The 20364-nt window shown below is 39.0% G+C and overlaps 1 protein-coding gene across 4 annotated transcripts in view; it reads left to right on the forward strand.

Annotated features, from left to right (window-relative positions):
- The first annotated feature begins 2005 nt into the window (after nucleotides 1-2005).
- Nucleotides 2006-20364, forward strand: part of dnajc6 (DnaJ (Hsp40) homolog, subfamily C, member 6) — a 44774-nt gene continuing 26415 nt past the window's right edge. For 2 of the 4 annotated variants that reach the window (XM_082136006.1, XM_082136008.1), the window contains exons 1-2: nucleotides 10692-11275; nucleotides 18068-18218. In XM_082136006.1, coding sequence (XP_081992132.1) covers nucleotides 11080-11275; nucleotides 18068-18218 — 347 coding nt within the window. In that variant the 5' untranslated portion in view covers nucleotides 10692-11079. Of the gene's footprint in view, nucleotides 2534-10691; nucleotides 11276-18067; nucleotides 18219-20364 lie in introns of those variants that run through there. The other 2 variants (XM_082136009.1, XM_082136007.1) reach the window with 2 other exon arrangements.

Below are 20364 nucleotides of genomic sequence, written 5' to 3' on the forward strand. Positions count from 1 at the left end.
ATTTATATATTGTAACTATTTGTAAATTAATAACAATAACAGTGACAGTGATTAAAGTGCAGATTTACCAGATACCAAAGATGCAATTACAATTAGTTTCAAATTAGTCCCCAAAACAAAAGATAAGCTGAAGGATCTCAGAGTGTTAGGCACACATGACCTTATGATACTTATCAACCTATCTTTATTTGTCTCCGTTTACTTTTATTCTTAATTGCTTCCCATTTTCTCTCTCTCTCCTTTTTTTTTTTCTTCAGTCCTATACACCAGCCAATAAGGGTTGGAGAAAACACTCAAAATAATTCCACACCATCTTGATGTGCAATACCATTTACAAGAATTGACATGTTTGAGCTTTCCTTTTTTTTCCCAAAGAAAATAAATGTATTTTCTCAGAAATTTGAAGTGTATTCATTTATCTTTCTCATTGAAATCTGTCTTTGGCCACCCACAATACACATAAAACTTGTTCACAAAACATAATATTCAATAAACAAATTGACAGGAACAAAGGCTCTCCTAAAAAATGTGTTTATTTGTTCTACGAGCCCAATAGGCTAGTGCCTTCCTGATGACAATTTTTCAGATTCATTAAAGAGGGTGTGAAAGATCATGAACATTAATTTTTTTCAGCCACAGTACTTCTTTTTGACATGGACTTTTTTGTGTGAAAAAGGCTACTATATGAGTGATTCTATAATTGGAGATATATTTTGCATTTCAAAAAATGTAGGGGAAAAAACTGTTCACTAACAGAAATTCTTTCCAGTATCGTATTGAAAACGTATAAAGTTTTAATAATTCAGTGCTTCTTTTTTCTTAACTTTTAATGAGAAAAAAAAAATCTTTATAGATTTCTTTATAGTATTGTTTGTCAACTGTCAATTTTGTTACATACTGTCAACATTGTTACCCTTCCTTGGTAACAGAGTTTGATGGTAACAGAATTAACCATTTTAAACTTTTTAGCCAAAAACTCCACCAGCTAGCATAAATGCTAAGAGCACATGGCACTAATGAAATAATGATTAAAAGACTTTTAAACAACCCACTGTGTGATCAGTGATAAATTCTGTTTTCCTTTTGATATTGTGGTAACAATTTTGACGTTTTACAAAATAACTCTTGGTGTAAGAACTTTTTAGATAAAAAATATTTTCTCAGAGAGAGCACACATACCTTTCAGTGCTTCAGATCTTATCAGTGAGGGAAAGTGATATCATTTCCTGTATCTTACATAGTTGTGGGAGATAATTCCACCAATTTAAAAGCAAAGTGTGGTACGGTACGGTAACAGAATTGACACAAAATTTATAAGATTATGTTTATAAGATAAAAGTTAACGTTAAACAATTTAATGTTGTAGAATTAGGAAAATGACTATTTAGGACTTTTATAAATAAAATAAATGAAATATTACCAAAAGTAAAATAAAATATTTTGATAACACAATGATACATGAAGGAATTCGGACAACAAGAAATCATGATTTTCAGCTATAAAAGACACTTTTTACAGAAAATGGTCTTTTTTATGGCCTGTAACGTTTTGTGATCCATGACAATGAGTAGCCTAACAAATAAAAAAAATAAAAAAATATATATATAAAAAAGCAGATAAAATAATGACTCTGGACACCAAGAATCGCCCATATATATATATATATATATATATATATATATATATATATATATATATATACATTATATAATAATAACTGCGCGTTATTATTATTATTATTAGCTTATGCATACAACCATGCATACTTCTTACGTAAAAGCGACGTCAGGGCAGGGTTGTCCTCTGGGGTGGAGTGCCTTCAGGGGGCTGCGCGTTGACATTTATGTACGAATCCTACTACGGCGAAGGGCAAGCCTATGAATATTAATTAGATAAGCTAACAGGACTCTCCCAGAGCCGTTTAGAGGAAGTTTATCGAGCAACGTCACCATAATCTAATTAATATTCACGATCTAAGCCTTAGCCATAGTAGCACACACCATCTGCGGCTACAGTTTGGACGCGGCATCACGGAAGTCCCGAAACGTACAAAAAAGATGTCATTGCTGAACGGAGTCTCGATTTGATACATATCTAAAATGATCATCATCTTGCCTCGCATAAAAAATAGATAAGTCAGACGGCTTATCACTAAACAACAACAACAACAAATCAGTGATAGATGTTGACTCCATTTCAAAAATCCATTCCATGATTTCCTAAAATATGAACGGTTCCGTCCATATTTTGTACAGTTATTGAACATTTTTAAAATAAAAACAATATCAGTTTCTATTTTCTAATCTCGATCAAATTGACGGTCCTTGTGAATTTGGCTTGTGGGTTGTTGTGATTCGATGATGCTGAAGTAGCTCGTCATTGCTTCAAGTGTTCGTGCGCTTATTCGAAACGCAGCACGATTCGCTGGGACATGCGCCAATCTGACCTTTGACAGCTAGCGAATGACAAATGAAAGGTCAGCGTTTCTGACAGCAGCTGGGGCATCGGAGAATGAGAGACAGTGCATCGAAAGGTAGGAAGAAATGCTGTTTAGATAACTGAATGTAGCCTAATTATTATTAGTAGCGGTAGTCAATACAGCATTGAATAAGACACTTCGATTTTACGTTGTGAATGAAATGTTATTAATAGCCTATATAAACCGTTGTGGCTGTCGTGATGTCATAATGCATCGAGAGGTTGGATTTGATCCTTATCTGCATTGCTAAATAAGTATTACGTTATATCTAGTGCCATATGTGTTTTGTTTTGGTTTGCTCTTCATCATGTTAACATCTTTGCAGCATAATATCGCGTTTGTGCATTTGTATGCTGAAAGGCCTGTTTTAAGAAAGAATAAGCTATATGAGTCACGACTAGCAGATCAGCTGATCGGACGCGTTTTAGACTGATGCAGGAGGTGGTGATGGTTTAGTAATCCTTTTTGCTTTACTATTATTTATTCTGATAAACCGAGATTTCGACAAAAGATGCACGACGACCATGCTGAAAAATCCAATCTAAGATGTTTGCTGGTAGATGGTTTATTTTAGCTGGTCTAAGATTGTCATATTAGCAGATGCTAGCCAGTCATTTAATAGCTTTTTGAACAGCTATGGTCCAAAACACAGCTTGACCATCTTAAGCTGTTGTGATCGTTTATGATTTTTTTTTCTATTATGATTTATTTGGTTTGTTTGTTTTATTTTGCCTTTATAAGAAGGCCAGCTAATATATATATATATATATATATATATATATATATATATATATATATATATATATATATATACACACACACACACACATATTTATTTATTTATTTATTTATTTATATTAGTGCTGTCAAATCGATTAATCGCAATTAATCATATCCAGCATAAAAGTTATAAGTTGTTACATATTTTATTTATTATGTGTGTGTGCATGTGTGTTTGTGCATGTCTGTTTGTATGTATATATATGTACAGTATATATATATACATACACACACACACACACATATATGCATATATATATTTATTTATTTATTTATTGCCTATATACTGTAGATCAATACATATAGAAAACATTTTTTTGGCTCGAGGTCATGGTGCAAAGGACCCTAGGTTGATTTTACTCCGAACCATCACTTTAATCGCAATTAATGGACTTGACATCACCTGCTAAAATGCCAATCTTGGACCAGCTAAAAACCATCTACCAGCTAACATCTTAAGATTGGATTTTCAGCATGGTCATCGTGCATCTTTTGTCGAAATCTTATATATATATAAATACCAGTCTATCACTAGTTATGATGTGTATGTAATAATACAATATTGTACGGTATATAACAGGAAACATGTTAATGACAATTGAAAAAAAAGATAAGTCTGTTAATTTACCTGTCGTTTCCTTTTTTTCCTTTTTATATTTCCTTTTAAAATATTTCGTTTCAATATTTTGTTAGTTTGATCCAAGGATAAGCACTGATTAAATTCCCTCTTCATTCAAAAATGGAAGTAAATGGCACAAAATCATTTGTCCTCATCTGATACATTTTTCTCTCTAGAGCTGTATGTGTTTGATTGGAAAAAATATCACAGAAATCTCAATTTGATCAATGGCAAAGAAAAAGTTCTGTGCTTTAGTTTTATTGTTTTTCATGTGTCGTCTATGATAAGCACGAGGTCAGTTAATGATGGTGTAAAAGGTTAAGGGAAATCCCTTGCATCATCATGTAAGGAGCTGCTGAAGGGTGCGCTCCCTGTTGCCATAGAATCAATGTTGCACACACAGTCCTCACAGTCTTACCTTTACATTAGAATGTTTATCGTGTCTGATGATATTATATTATATATTACCTATTATATATTACCAACTGCAAATCTTATCAGTTTAACTCTTAAAACTTCAGTTTAACTCTATAAGGTGTCTAAAAGGGTTAAAGTAACCTAAGTGACTTCTTTTAAGCAAGCCACTACAATTTAGGCTTTTATTATGTTAAACATTAATCCAGTCCCAGCCGTGAATCCAAGTCCACTTCATTCTACCGAATGTGAGGCATGTTAGCTTTGTTAATAGTTTTATCATATTTGTTGCAGTTTGTGAATATGAAGATTGTCTCTAAAACATATTAAAATAAAAAAAGACAAGAACTTAAAAAGGGATAAAAGGGTGTTTCTTGTTTATTGCCTCCAGCCCAGTCTTGCTTTTTATAGAAGTTTTGAACAACTAGCCTAGATCTGGTTTTAGAGTATAGTAGAGTGATATTTTTTTGATAAAGACTCTTGTGACATTGGTGATGACTGATAATCAGACATTTACAAGTTACAGGTCTTGAAAATGGTCACAAGATTTGTTAAAAAACAACCTGTGTGGTTGTAACATTAACTCCTAGACAAGCCCTATAGCTTTTGAGTTGAAAAAAAAAACTTTTTTACTAGTGTATTTAAAGCCAGTTACAACAATGATTGCTGTTGTTGGTGGTGTTTTCTTCCAGAAAATGTTATGTGCATGCGCTTGCTTACCATTTTTTCAGCTGCTGATTTTCATTTTATGAAATAATGATATTGACATGCTCTTGCCCTTCAAATGGTACAATGGGATTCGAGCAGTACCATCATGTATTTCTGTCTTTATAAAAGTTTGTATTTCAAGTGTCCAATGATGTTCTCCAGCTGACCCAAGGTTGCTTTTATTGATCGTTTAACTTTTTATAATGGTAAACGTAAACAAATGAATTGGAGATGGCGTTAAATTGTTAATTAATGGCAGACAGCAACTAGAGCTTTTCTCTCAGTGACACTTCCTACATGCTGTGCTCTCAATCTCACTCTTCTCAAAGGGTTGCCCAGGCTCTAGCTCTCTTATGAGAAAGCATGTAGCCCCAGTGGCTGCCAAGCAAGGGGGCTGCATGAAGGGAAGCATCAAGTAGCTCAATTAGAGATAAATCATCCTTCCTGAGAGGAAGTCTTGGATTGCCTGACTTCCACTGGCAAGGCACTCAACGCTAAATCAGGGTTACACATAGACTATAGAGCCATAAAAACGTATTTTTGTGCACAGAAAAAAACGCGAAGCCAACTCAAAAACAGCAACATTTAGCACTGCATACAGCTGATAAAAATGTAGGTTTGAATTAAACAGCCATACACGTACAGTTGGTCTTTACTGGAAAAGAGTGATTTAACCTTTTACAGACTAAGTATGCATGGAACATCTTGTAGCCTTCCATGTTTAGAAATGAATTGTTCTGAAATGTTTATTTGTACATGCAAAGCAAGAACAAGCTAATTTGAATAAGAACAAGCTTGTGTGTTAAAGGTTTTCAGGCAAATTGTGAAAATATTTCCCCCCCAAAATTTTCTGTGCTGATTTTGAGGGGAATTCAGCAGATTGTTGTGGATTGGAAGTATGAAAGCATGATTAAATCAGTTAAACTAATAATAACAATTTATACAATAGTTAAAGGCACACTATGTAAGATTTCTTAAACAAAAATATCCAAAAACCATTAGAACAATGTTATATATTTTGTTGATTTGTGTACTTAAATTATGTACATTATTCCAAATGTTTCTAAGAATGTTTAAATCCAGAGAAATAAGCAGTTTTAACCAGGACACGGACGTCGCCTATCAATGACATCATTCCCGCGTTACCCTCTATTTCGTAGAAACCATGGAAACACCAAAGACGCTTTAATATATTATGTGTTTTATTAGACAGGTGAGCAACTATTTGGATATATTAATCAACAGAAATTCTTATACAGCTCACAGTTAGTCTTTGTTTAAATCTTGTTTTCTTGATTTACTACGAATACCATATTTACCATGCCTAATAATATCGATCTAGCTCACTGCAGTGTGTAACAAGTTTCTCATAGTAGCCGCCTGTCAGGGTTGTGGATAAGGGATGAAGCGAGGACTCAGGTGCAGAGTTGATGGGCTTTTTAATGATAAAAAGAAAAAAAACGTTCACAAGCCATGTGCTCACAAAAACGAGACATGAACACGCAGCTAATGAGAACTCGTAAGTCACGTGTCCAGTCCACACAGAACATGACATGAAAGCACACAGCCAGTGTACAACACAAGCTGTGTGCTACACAGCACAAGACATGAAAGAATGCAAACACGACCCGCGTGCTACACAGAACACAACAGTCACAGACAGAAGAGTGTACGGCCCGAACAAATTCAAAACTGCACGCACACACTACAAAACACGCGGAGCATGAATGTCCGAATCCCGACACAGAACTGAAGCCAAACTAGACCGAAGTGCCGGGATCCAAACATCACGCCCTGCACATGAAACCGACGAGAGGCAAGACAAAACAGGGGTGTTAGGGCTGCCACAACCAAGAAATAAACTAGACAGAAGTGATAGAACCCTGCCACCTGGCGTCCCTAATGAGGAACTCCAAAACAAGTCAATACAAGACAAAACAACAACAGACAACAAGACAGGGAGATCAAAACACAGAGACAAAGAGGGGAGGGAGGGGAGTCAGTGCCGGCATAATGGACCAGGAAGTCTTTAGAAGTGACCAAGGAGGGTTGAGCCAGGGAGGCTCAGGCGGGTCTGGATTCCTGGCAGGAGGCCAGGGCGGAACCAGAGGGACAGACCCGGGAGACTCCGGCATGTCTGGAGTCCCGGCTGAGGACCGGAAGGACGGACCAGGGCGATGCCAGAGGGACGGACCAGGTGAGCTCCGGCAGTTCTGGAATCCTGGCAGAGGGACAGGGCGGTGCAGGCAGCAAGGACGGAGCCAGCAAGTCAAGAGACTTGGGTGGCTCTTGGACGGCCTCAGCAGGCAGCTATGGGACGACAGCAGGCTGTTTGGGGTGACAGACTGGTCCGTGGTCAGTAGAACCCATGTGATTCCTCCAGGCATGCAGGACGGCCAATGCATAGAAGGCGAAGACAGCCCTCTTGGCCATGGCAGTACTGACGGGGAGAGCGTGCAGCTCTGTCACCTCGGGGATCACAGGAAATGGGGGCTCTGGGACCACCGGACGGACCGGTTCTTCCTCCTCCCTCTCCCCAAAGGGGTCATTGGAGGACTGGGGACTTGGCAGTTTGTGAGGGGAACGGGAGGTGGGCCAAGAGGCAGAAGGCAAGCCTCTTCTCAACGATTGTATACATACCCCATAAACTGCCAGAATGACAGAATCCCCAGCATTCCCATCTCCCAGGCACAAAAGGTCCTTTTGCACTGCTAATGTTTCTTCTTAAACAGGAAGAATCCAATAAGTTGCATTGCCACAGGACTGCAAACACAAGAAGAATAAATAGGGAGCAAACAAGGCAGGTAGCCTTATGAGGGAGGACAGGTGGGGCAAATTAACCAATAAGCAGATAACAAGATAGGCAGGGCAAGACGATTGACAAGAGAGCACATGGCTTGTCATGTGTGTTTCCTTGTGCCATGTGCTCACACCAAAAATGACAAAAACACAAACACATGGCCAGTAAAACAAATCACAAGTCATGTGCTCACAAAAAACGAGACATGAACACGCAGCTAATGAGAACTCATAAGCCGCGTGTTCACACAGAACATCACAACATGAAAGCACACAGCCAGTGTAAAACACAAGCTGTAACGATGTAAACACGAACTGCATACTACACAGAACACAACAATACTAACGGACAGAAGAGTGTACAGCCCGAGCGAACTCGAAACTTCATGCTCACACGACAAAACACGCGGAGCATGAATGTCCTAATCCCAACACAGAACTGAAGCCAAACTAGACCTAAGTGCCAAGATCCAAACATCACGCCCCGCACATGAAACAGACAGGAGAGCGCACGTGTCGAGCAGGCTCGAAACCGCATGCTAAGACAAAGACAAGGCAAAACAGGGGTGTCAGTGATCTGTCACAAAACCAAGAAATAAACTAGACAAAAGTGAAAGAACCCTGACACTGCCGAGCGAACGCACAGAGTAGCATTATAACAACTTTCCACACACTCAAATGTATCTAATCTGATAAGACAGCGCTGCATTACCCCACATACGCATGACCGGAAGAAGCGGAAGTGGACTGCGGCATAATAAAAGCTCCGCTGCTCTCGAGCCGTGTGTCGCACTTGTCTCTCATTAGCAATCGCTCCAGCGGCCTCATTCCACTCCAACGGCTTTCGTAACGTTAATAAATCTTTAAAGGGCACCTATTATGCCCCTTTTCACAAGATGTAAAATAAGTCTCCGATATCCCCAGAGGTTGTATGTGAACTTTTAGCTCAAAATACCCACAGATAATTTTTTACACCATGTTTAAATGTTTAAGATAATACAACTTTTTGGGGCTGAGAAAATCGCGCCGTTTTAGTGTGTATCTCTTTAAATGCAAATGAGCTGCTGCTGCGGCACAGAGGGCGGAACTTCACAAGCTCACAGTATGCTGTATGGAGATAGAACAGGTATAGTTTAGTTCAATTACGGTTATAACTTATTTGTCCACTAAATTTTAAAACTAAATTTGCTTTTATCCACTATTAAAGGACAAGTTCGGTATTTTACACTTAAAGCCCTGTTTACAGATCATTTCTGATGAAATAGAACGGTTAAGATAAAATTTTGGACACATGCTGCAGTCCCGAGAATTTTAGGTTTCTTTCGCTATACCGAACTTGTCCTTTAATACTAGCCTGCTGTAGCTGACCCCGTCCGAATGATGGCCAAAAATATCCTGATGAGTTTACTGAAGTTTGTACATCACACAAAAGATGAAGCGTCAGTTTTACTCCAGAAAATCACTGTAAGAGCTGAATAAACACAGTATAAGAAGTGCACATTAAAGTCTTATCCATAAACTCTCTCTCCCTTTCATTATCATCAACATACACAGCGAATTACACAAAACACTCGTTACAACAGTAAACAAATATATACACACCTTCAGGGGGTGCTTAATAAACTGGTAAACTTTATATCCATAAAACGAGATGAACTGTGATAAAGTGCGCGCTCTCCCTTCCATTACTGCCGTGATCAGTAACGTTAGGCCTATCGCTCCGGAGACTGTAAGCTGGATCACGAACAGTTGATCCAGATCCATCCTCGAGTAACAACGAGAATAAATGAAGACTGCTATGCTCATTCTTACGTCTTATAACAAAACACCTCAATCACTTAAGAGACATTCTTGTCTACAGCTGATCCGGTGTCGAAACAATGGCGGACTGTGTACAGCTCACTCAGGGCGGGTCTATGCTAATACTGCAGTGTCCATCAACAGTCGTGGGCGGGGCCTGTGCAAATCTACTTCACTTGCCCCGAATCTGAGAATGGGTTATTCTGAGACAGTGCTTATGATTTTTGGGGATTTAAAAAAAAGCACGGGGTGGATTTTCATCATTATAGGGTGGTTGTGTACACACACTGCCAACACACATTTATGTTCAAACCATGTAAAAGTGAATTTTGCATAATAGGTGCCCTTTAATACATTACCGGTCCTCCATGAATATGATTTCTGCCTGAGTCCCGTCGTGTTCCCCACAGGCTGAGGCGAAGACAACAACTCCCATGATTCTGCTAAATCAAGGCTACGCCTTTGTTTTGAATAAACGACCTCTAGTGGCAAAAAATTACATAGTGTCCCTTTAACAATAGTCTCTGTTAAAACAAGCGAGGTGGGATTTATTGACATTTCTGCAGAACTTTCAGTTCCCACGTCAGCTACGTGACCTGGGCCCGGTTAGAAATATTATAGTATGGGGAGTTACTTGGATAGGCAGATGGAGTAGATGTGTTTGTGTCTTTCTCCCGCACTTTAAGTTTTTCTTGACTGTTTGACTACTCTATTCATTTATTTCAAGTTTGTTTCAGTTTTGATCTGATCGTACTGAAGAAACTTGTATAATTTCATTTCAATATGACCGCCAAATCGACTAAACAAAGCAGGAAAGAAATACCACAGTATTAAATAACATTTGGTGTAATTTTCATGACTTTTTTATATTATTATTTTCATGACAATTAAGCACATTTCCCCTCTGGACATTTTAAATGTATGTATGTAAAAAAAAATTGTCCTCAATTTCAATACAGTAATATTTAACACATTTTTATAATAATGTTATAATGTAATAATAATGTTTTATCCAAATAAAAAATGTGCTTAATTGTTAAGAAAATGTAGAAATGCACAAGATCATTAATTTTCTTCTTTTTTTTTCATGTCATTTTAACTGTTTCAATGAACTTATGTTCTGTTGAGCATGCATGTTTGATAATATTATCAATCAAGTTATAGGTAGATTTATTATAAATGTATCTCATTGAAATAATGAGTTATAAAGCAGGCACTGGATGTGGATTGAGGGTGCAGAGTGGGCTGCTAACTGGCTGCATTGATTGGCTGCTGGCTCTGTGTGTGTGCAGCGTAGTAAATGCGGCGCTTGATGACACACCGCCCTCTTCTCTCCTGCAGCTAGCGGCCGTATGTAGCGGGACAGCCTGCTGGAAAGCACATTATTCCCTCCCTCCGAGCTCCCATACAGAACATGTGCATTCCCCTAGTCTCTTGAAATCGTCGTTGTCGTACGTCTATGTGATTCCCAATTGTTCTCATGAGCCTGCTAGGTGGCTACAAGAAAAAGAGCAGTTATGATGGCTACGAATCTTTGCAGCTGGTCGATAGCGGCGGAGACTTGTGCACCGGGGGACGAGGCGGCGGCAGCGGCAGCGGTTTGACTGCAGTGACCCTCGGCAGCGTTAAGACAGGCCCCGCGCGGCAGGACGACTACAGCACCATGGACAGCTCAGGTAAGAAAACCGCGTCTACCGGATGGCGCTTGCAGGCCAGCCGCTCCTTCGTTTGATAGACACCAAACAACCTGTTCTGTGTTTTGTTTTTTAAGTCATGCTGATTTTCTGTAAGAATCCTCGGTGGTAGATTAAATATTAGTTGTCATGTCCGCCGGAAGCATGTGCTTCGTGTCGTCTGTTCGTGTGCTGTGTCATGACAATTGATCAAAGCCACAGAGCTGGCGTATAGGAAGCTACATTATAACTACTTTGATTGTTAGTTGACAGATCAGCTATTGAAATTCGAGTTTATGAACTAGATATATGTGCATAGACGTTTGTTGTTGCCTCATATAGGCTATTGGTGTGCTATGCAGTTATGCAATTTTCTTTGGACGTGCATGTAGTTGGGCTTATTGCATGTAGTTTTATATGAATTATAGGATAGTAATATCTAAAACAGAGTTTGGATGTCTGTATTATAATACTGGGATTGCTCCTGTTTTACTGCAGTGATCTGGGATGAAAGGTGGCCTTCAAGACTGAGACATAAGGAAGAGCTAGTGTCAGATTCTTGTAGTCCCAGCTGGTGTCTGCTGCGGTCTGGTGTTTTTGCACGTGTGTGAGAGAAAACAAAATTATATAGCCTACACTCAAATTGTTTTTGTAAAATTTACAGTAAAAAAAAAAAAGAGAGAGAGAGAGAGAGCAGTAGCCTACTTGCCAGAACTTAATAAATAAATAAATAAATAAATAAAAACACAGTGAAGATGCTAAAAGCATTACATGATGGCACTTTTGGTCATTATATATTTTACAGTTCCTACATAACTTAATATGTAATAAAATTACATAATGTTAATGTTAAAATCTGTTAATTTCTGTAAAATTGACACAACACATTAGTTAAAACAAGTTAAAGGGATAGTTCACTCAAAAATGAAAATTCTGTCATCATTTACTCACCCTCAAGTTGTTTCAAACCTGTATGAATTTCTATTTTCTGCTGAACACAAAAGAAGATATTTTGAAAAATGTCGGTAACCAAACAGTTGATGGACCCCAATGACTTCCATAGTAGGAAAAAAAAATACTATGGAAGTCAATGGGGTCCATCAACTGTTTGGTTAGAGACATTTTTCTAAATATCTTCTTTTGTGTTCAGCAGAAAAAAGAAATTCATACAGGTTTGAAACAACTTGAGGGTGAGTAAATGATGACAGAATTTTCATTTTTGGGTGAACTATCCCTTTAAAACAAGTTAATCAAAAGAAGCCTTTCCAATTAAAAGTACTGTATAGAAATGGCACCAAATAAACAATTCAGATAATAATTAAACGTTCATAATTTGCATCAAAGATCTACTCTCACAATATAACTGATAACATAACCGAAGAAACACAACTTTGTAAATAATATCTAAACAGATGTGATGGATTGTGAAGGAAAGCAACTTTCCCCATTGATTATAAGGCAACACTTGTTTTCCTTTATATGAAAGCTATTCCAACATGTCTTAAAAGTATGCACATTGCTTTTTTTTCTTTTTTTTATACAGTAAAACCTCTTTTAAAATACAATGCTTTCTTTTCTTATATGGCATCATTGGCATGGCTAACCATTTGCCAATTACCAATTGTTTCTTATGTCTTTATTGAAAAGACAGTTCTGGCAGGTCACTTACAATGAACTATAACAGCATAGTTTTCATCATAAAGCAGGACCAGCTTACTTTAGTGTTGTTGGAGTGTTGTGAGGCATTGCTGGGTTGTTGATTCTGTGACTGCTTCATTGTAGTGGCAATGTTTTAAGCATGAAGCCTAGTCACAGTGCATTTAGAGTGAGATTCTAATATAAGCTCATTTTAGACCTTGATCAAACCTCTGTTCATTTAGTTCCATAATTATTCACTTTGAATTTAATGAGGGAATTTTGAATGTTTTAAATTGCTGCTTGTAAAGACAGTAGCTTTTTGTATGAGCCTGTAGGTAATCTATAATTGAAAAGCCAGCCAGGTCTTGTAACAAGACACACAAGCACACAATTATACACACAAACACACACAGGGGGCTGTACATCACAGAGACACTCTCTGTGACTCAATTCTGCTGAATTAAAGGAGCAAAAGAAAGGAGGATTGTGATAGAATAGAGAATAAAAGAGCAAATGTGTTAGAAAACCCATTCTTTTATATTACAAATCCACTGATCTGATCTTTGTGGTCAGGACGGCCCCCTCTCTCATGACACATACAAGCGCTCTTGGGCTCTTTGTGCGATTAAAAGGAACATTAGTAGGAGTTCAGAGACTCTGTGCTCTGTGAGAAGGGCAGCCTTGAACTTTGAAGTCAACTAGACTCATGCGTATTTGCTCACTCAGAATAGAGCTCCTCTGTACCTTAATGGCAAGTCTGACAGGAAGCCCACTCTCTGGCCGGGCCCACTACTAAAACTGTGCCAGGCCACCCTGCTTTTCTAGCTACAACAACAAGTTGGAGGCAGAAAAGTGCTGACAAGTTTCGCTGTTTACTTGTCAAAAAATATTTTCACATTATATTGAGTTTTATTTCTTAAAGCATATTTTTCCATTGACAGCAATTCAAAATGACATGTGTATTTGATATTATAGTATTATTGTTCTGTAGATCTTTACCTGTGTCTGCTTTTTTTTGGAGGCCCTTACAAGCGTGAACAAGACTTTTTCCTAGTCTGCTACCTATAATTTCACATCTAAGCATGAAGCAAAATGTAAAAAATACGGGCACATACAGTAGACGTGCATATTCTAATCATGTTTCTGATCCTTGTGAGAAGTATTTCCCCCACAGAATGTTTCATCTCAGCACATTTGAACACACTTAACACTACTCACTTACAACTGCAGCTCTTTAGAGTGCCTAAATACATTTATTCTGAGTGCACATGTGTTCGGCTGCAGGGAAGTGATCTTAAATGAACATAGAAATGTCTGTAAATTACTGTTTTAGTGTCACGGCAGGATATGGCGAGGAGATTGCAGCTTTAACTTTTATTTAACGAAATAAAGAATACAACTAGAAACGGAACACAGCAGCAGGAGAATGCAAGTAAACACAGGAAAGCCAGAACATACAAATTAAAAGTCCAAGGAACAGAAACAGAAAGTGAAACCAAAACCAAATGTTACAATGGGTTACAATTCCACTAATTGTTTGTAACCCATTTTGTAGTATATCTAGAAATGCACAGAAATTGTAGTTTGTTTTTACGGATCTTGCCATGAGCTCACAGTTAAAGGGATAGTTCACTTTGAAATAAAATGTTGGTATGTTTTAGCTAACCTCAAGGGAATCCAAGATGTAGGTGTCTTTTTTTCTGCAGTAGTTTCAATTTTGATATTTTTAGGTCAAACCGTTCTTGTCTGTCAGTCATATAATGCAGGTCGATGGTCACTGTCTCAAAGAGCATGCACAGAGTCCAAATTAAAACAATTCCCCATCGTCCAAATTAAACAATTCCCCATCGTAAGTACACATTGATGGCCCAAGACACGAAACGAGCGGTTTGTGTGAGAAAAACGAACAGTATTTATATCGTTTTTACCTCTTGAACACAGCTGCGTCCAAATGATCTGAGAGGGCGGGCGGGTATAGATATATACACTAGATTTCGCATTGGCTACGGTTTCGCAGTAGCCAATGCGACATCAGGCATCTTCCAAGCCTGTCTACTCTATTTTGGATGAGATGGTCCCACCCAGCCTCCTTCTCCCACCTCCTCTCCATACATCTGCCTTGAATTTTTAGTTTTTCGCTGGTCCCTCTGTTCATCATCAGTCCCTTCTCCAGCCCTCATCCACGCCTGCTACCGCTGCTATCACTGTCCCATCATCCCCTCAGTTCCTCATCAGCCTCCTCTCAGTGGTGCGGCTACCGCTGTGAGCCAGCTTCTCCTGGGCGTGGAAATCCCGTGGCTCCGCCCCCGGCCTCAGATCCCGTCATGCCACCTCAGCCCCATCGCCCTGACTCCTTCACCTTCCTCCCTTGAATCCAACAGTAACCTTCGAGCTTTCGGTTCCACTGGTTCCTCTGGACTCATTTGGACCATCGGCTCCGCCTGGCTCAGACATCGCCATCATTTCACTACAGACTTGTGGGCTGTTCACTGCTCTCCGGCCCTCCACCCCACGGCTCTATTTGGCTCCTCCTTCGCTCAAGCTACGCCTCAGCCCTCAGTTGCTCCAGCTTCACCTCAGCCCTCCGGTACTCTGTTTCCATCTCGGGGGGTCATCGCTGCAGCTCCTTTGCGGACTCAGGGACCATCAGCATCACTCTGCTCCTTCAGCTCTCTGTCTGCGCCTAGGGCTCCACCTCCATCGGCTCCGCTACCTTCGCTCGTCCCTAGGGTGGCGTGGAGACTCTCACCACCATGGCTCCTCCCTCCAGCAACACAGGCTGTGACCTGGAGTGCCATCCAGCTGTTTCTGCCATGTCCCCAAGGCCATCCCCTGCGGGATCACACCACCATCTGCATCTCCCTGGACTGCCCTCTGTTTCAGGGAGCGAAATGTCACAATATAACCGTTTGGACTAAGTTGAATTATTTCCTGTCACTAGTTTGTCGTCTACAGAAATAAAACCAGAAATAGAGGGTAACAGGCTAGGCTGCATGATGCAAGCAGAGTTCATTTCGGCTGTAGAAAACAGTGTAATTGTTCAGCTGAAGTCAAAATATAATTTGTTCTAGTGTTTTTGGATATTTTAATCCAAAAATCTTACATATTGTACCTTTAAACATTTACAAAAAATATGTGATGACTGTCACAAATACAGTTTAAAGAAATTATTTTTTGTACGAATCGGCTGAATAAATGATTCATTGACTCTATTTTTCTATTTATTTCCTATCTATCACTACAGTAGATATCAGTGTTTAGATCCAAATAGCAGCAGCGCAAAGATTTAAATTTTGAAAGCACATAAGTGTGATGGTATCTGTCACGTGTAGACACGAGATACATGACGCAGAATTTATAACAAAGATACTTTAATAAACACAGAGAGTTTAACCAGGAAAATACACAAAGAATAATCACATTCACCACACTAAATCACAACGAGAACTGACAGAGGATTGAACAAATTAGGAAGTACTTATACATAGAGAACTCAACTAGATACAGCTGGGATTATTAAAGTGTTAATAGATGGTAATTTGAAATCAAGATTGCTTTCTTTTAATGAATTAAACTTCGTAGCTCTACTATGTACGAACAATTTCCGCAGGTTTTATCGTTATGCCAGTAGGCAGCGACAAGAAACTTTATGAGTGTGTCATTGAATCATTCGCTCAAGCAATTAGTTCAAAAACAATAATTAATTCAGTAACAAAACAAGCGAGTGAGTAATTAATTCAAACAAATCATTTAAAGTTGTATTCTACATTATTTGGAACTATTTTCATTGACAAATTAAAAATAGACACATATTATACTTGTAGGCCATAGTTTGTTTCATAAAACCATGAACCCCAGTGAACATTTGACCTCAGTCATGTTCATTTCTAAAAGGGAGCAAAAACCAGCAAACCTTCCAACATATAGTAGAAAGTTCGTAGAGGACGCCATATAGCAACAAAGAGAGGACCACATATTTTTGTCCATCAATTGTATGACAAATTTCCATAGTACATAAACTGACTAGCTGAGTTACTGTATTAGAATTCATTAGAATGCGGATGTAGGACATTGTTTGACCACCCAATATTGTAGCCTGTCTACATACTGATGAGAATTGCCAGACGTGTGTGTGTGTGTACATGAGGAGGTGAAATCTGTAGCTGAGTGGGAGGTAGAAATCTGTAGCTCACTTTCACACAGCTTCATACCATGAAGTCAAGTCACCTTTATTTATATAGCTCTTTATACAATAAAGATTGTTTCAAAGCAGCTTTACAGTGATAACAGGAGAATGATGCATTTCTGCTGCTGTTCATCTATAGTCAGTTCAGTGTTGATTCAGTTCCGTTATAAATACCATCATGATGATACCATCATCATCTACAGCACATTTGGCTCAAAAGGCATCTGTACATAGTATACAGTAGCATTTATTATAGATTAGCCTATTTATGATGACTCCTGTATTTCATATAATGGATTTGTGAAAGTACCTAGTTTAGAAGAGAAGGTGGTGGACTGGCTTTAGTTTTGAGTGTACAGTAACTATATTTACAAGGGAAAACCTTCAGATAAACACGATCAGCACATGCTTTGATATTGAGTTTCCTTGGTGATCAGTGCCACTACAGGATTAGACATCTGCTGCATTGATGCGGCATGTTTGATAGAGAATAGTGTTTTCATGGTAGTCTGCATGCTAGTCATTGTATAAGCATGTACTGTATAATGTGCAGTCATGACTAATGTTTAGCCGAGTTTATACACTACCATTCAAAAGTTTGGGGTCATTAAGATTTTTTTTCTTAAAATAATATTTTTATTCAGCAAGGATGCATTAAATTATTTAAAAACGACAATTAAGGCTTTCATGTTATTACAACATATTTTTTATTTCAGATCAAGTATGTTCTTTTGAACTGTATTCATCAAATAATCCTGAAAAAAAAAAAATCCACAAGAAAAATCAGTTTCCACAAAAATATTAAGCAGCACAACTGTTTTCAACATAGATAATAATACAACTTTAAACTTTTGAATAGTGTTTATATCATCAATATACCAGTCTATCACTAGTCATGACGTGTAAAATGCGTGTTTGTGGTGTCCCGTCTGCATGTATGTTGTAAGATATGAAATTCTGCTCATTTGAAGGCCCTCCGTCTCCAGATATGGACGGGAACTATGGAGGGGGACTTCTGGATATGGTGAAAGGAGGTGCTGGAAAGTTCTTCAGCAACATCAAGGACAACCTCAAAGACACCATCAAAGACACCTCTACCAAGGTTATGAACCAGGTGGCCACGTAAGTCCTCATGGTTAATTTGTGTGTAGGTTAGGTTTTGTGTACCCACAAAGAATCCCCGGCATTGTCCTCAGAAAACAGCTTGTTAAATATACCAAATAGTGTTGCTCAGTATAAAAACAATAAAAGTCCAAACAAATTTGAGTTTTGTGCATGTTTGCACTTGTGTTTATAAGAGTTAAAAGAAAACAGAGTCAAGGTCTTTCAATAGAGTGACCTACTTTTGTGTAATGAATGTTACTATTAATAGATCAAGATTTCTCAATCTAATGACTCTGTTTAGGTATGTGTGTGTTTGTATTGGCATAAGAAAAGAAATGGGCACTCACACAGTGATGGTGTTGTTTTTTTACAAAAAGGCATCTGATCTCTCTGAGAATTGACATAAGTATTTAAGTGTTTTACCTTATAAACCTTCATAACCATCATCACTATCATCAACTGCATAACAGACCTGAGACAGAAAGCTGTTTGTTCAGCAGGAAACCCCTGTTTACTCTTTGTCATGGTTGTGTGTTTTGTGACCCAGCTGGTGTGCAGTTATCCAGAGGATACTCTGGTGATGCATGGGATAGCTGAGCTTCCAGAACTTCTGAACTATTCATGTGCGTTTATCACTCAGCTGAAAGGAAAGCATTCAACACAAATGGGTAGACATAGCACGAAGTTCTTATGTAATGTAGCATTTTACCCCTGACTGACCCAGAAGCAGATCAGATCCACCAGGTTACTTAGGGTGCTCTTAAGTCAGAGAGCATTATTAAACTCAGTGAAAATTAAATGTAGGTAACCAATAATATTGCTATTAATATTTTGTCTAATATATTAAATCATGATAGATTGGGACATGAAAATGTACTGCGTAATAACCTTGCTAATTAATGAAAGAAAAACAAGTCTCCCCTCAACTCTGTGTGCTTTTCTCTTACACACACAATTATATTGATAATAATTAAACAAGCTGCTATTTCCACCACTGTGCAAAGGGTGAATGACACACACACACACACACACACACACACACACACACACACACACACACACACACACACATACAGACCACTGCATAAACACTCACAGACACACTGTAAACTACTAGTGTTATTTCATTCACCTCTTGCACAGAGGCTTAGAATAGTAGCTTATTTACATATGATCCCATTAGAAGGATTTCACGCTTCAGCAGATTACACAGGTGATTTGGGTGTTGTGTAATGTGGTCCTCTATGTCTAGAATACAGTTAGATGACTCAAAAACATGAATATACACTTCTGTTAAAAAGTTTGGGTTCAGTAAGATTTTTTAAAGGTTTTTGAAAGAAGTCGCTTATGCTCAACAAGGCTGCATTTATTTGATCAAAAACACTGAAAAAATGCACGGGTTACAAATGAAACCTAGGTTCCCTAAGAAAGGGAACGAGACACTGCGTTTGGTAAGACGCTATGGGAAACGCCTCCGACGTGGGGTGGCAGCCCACTAGAGCTGCCACCTTCCAGTGCCTGGGTAAAAGCCTCAAGTCCCCCCGCAACTCTGAGGCAGAGAAGGGCGAGGCTTAGGCCAGGGAAGTCGACTGCTGTTCCACAGGACCACTGGGAAAGCGTACCCTGACAAGGGAGGAAGGGACGCTGCGGAAACCACATCCTGCCCGAAGGGAGGTAACATGTGGGGGATACACATATGGAATGGGCGGATGACCGGGCAGTACAACGTATGGAATGTCACTGGAATGACTCCAGCCTTTAACAGGGCTGATCAACCAACAGTGACAAAGACACGGGCTCACCGCAGGAAGCCGTACCGTAGAATAATACACATATGAGATCGCCGTAGGGATCACAACATATGGACCCAGCCTAACACAGGTTCCACCAGTGCATTCGAGTGATAGGCCTGGCTTCGGACGCTCCGCCACGTCCGAGGCCGAAGGGTATGGAGGAACTCAACAGGGTTCAGTTTAAGAGGGAACTCAACTGGAGCAAAATTGCGCACGTATCCAGTCCATAGGAGGGGAATGGCGCAGCAAGCCAACACTTCGAACTGTGCTTACAGTGAACTAGCTTCATGTGAAGGAAGCCCACGGAAAGCAGCAGTTCGACACATGCTAGTTCTCTAGCAAATGTGTATAGGTGTCGCCCAGCCCCCAAC

This window comes from Leuciscus leuciscus (genome assembly GCF_965113295.1).
Source record: "Leuciscus leuciscus genome assembly, chromosome: 14".
NCBI lineage: Eukaryota > Metazoa > Chordata > Actinopteri > Cypriniformes > Leuciscidae > Leuciscus > Leuciscus leuciscus.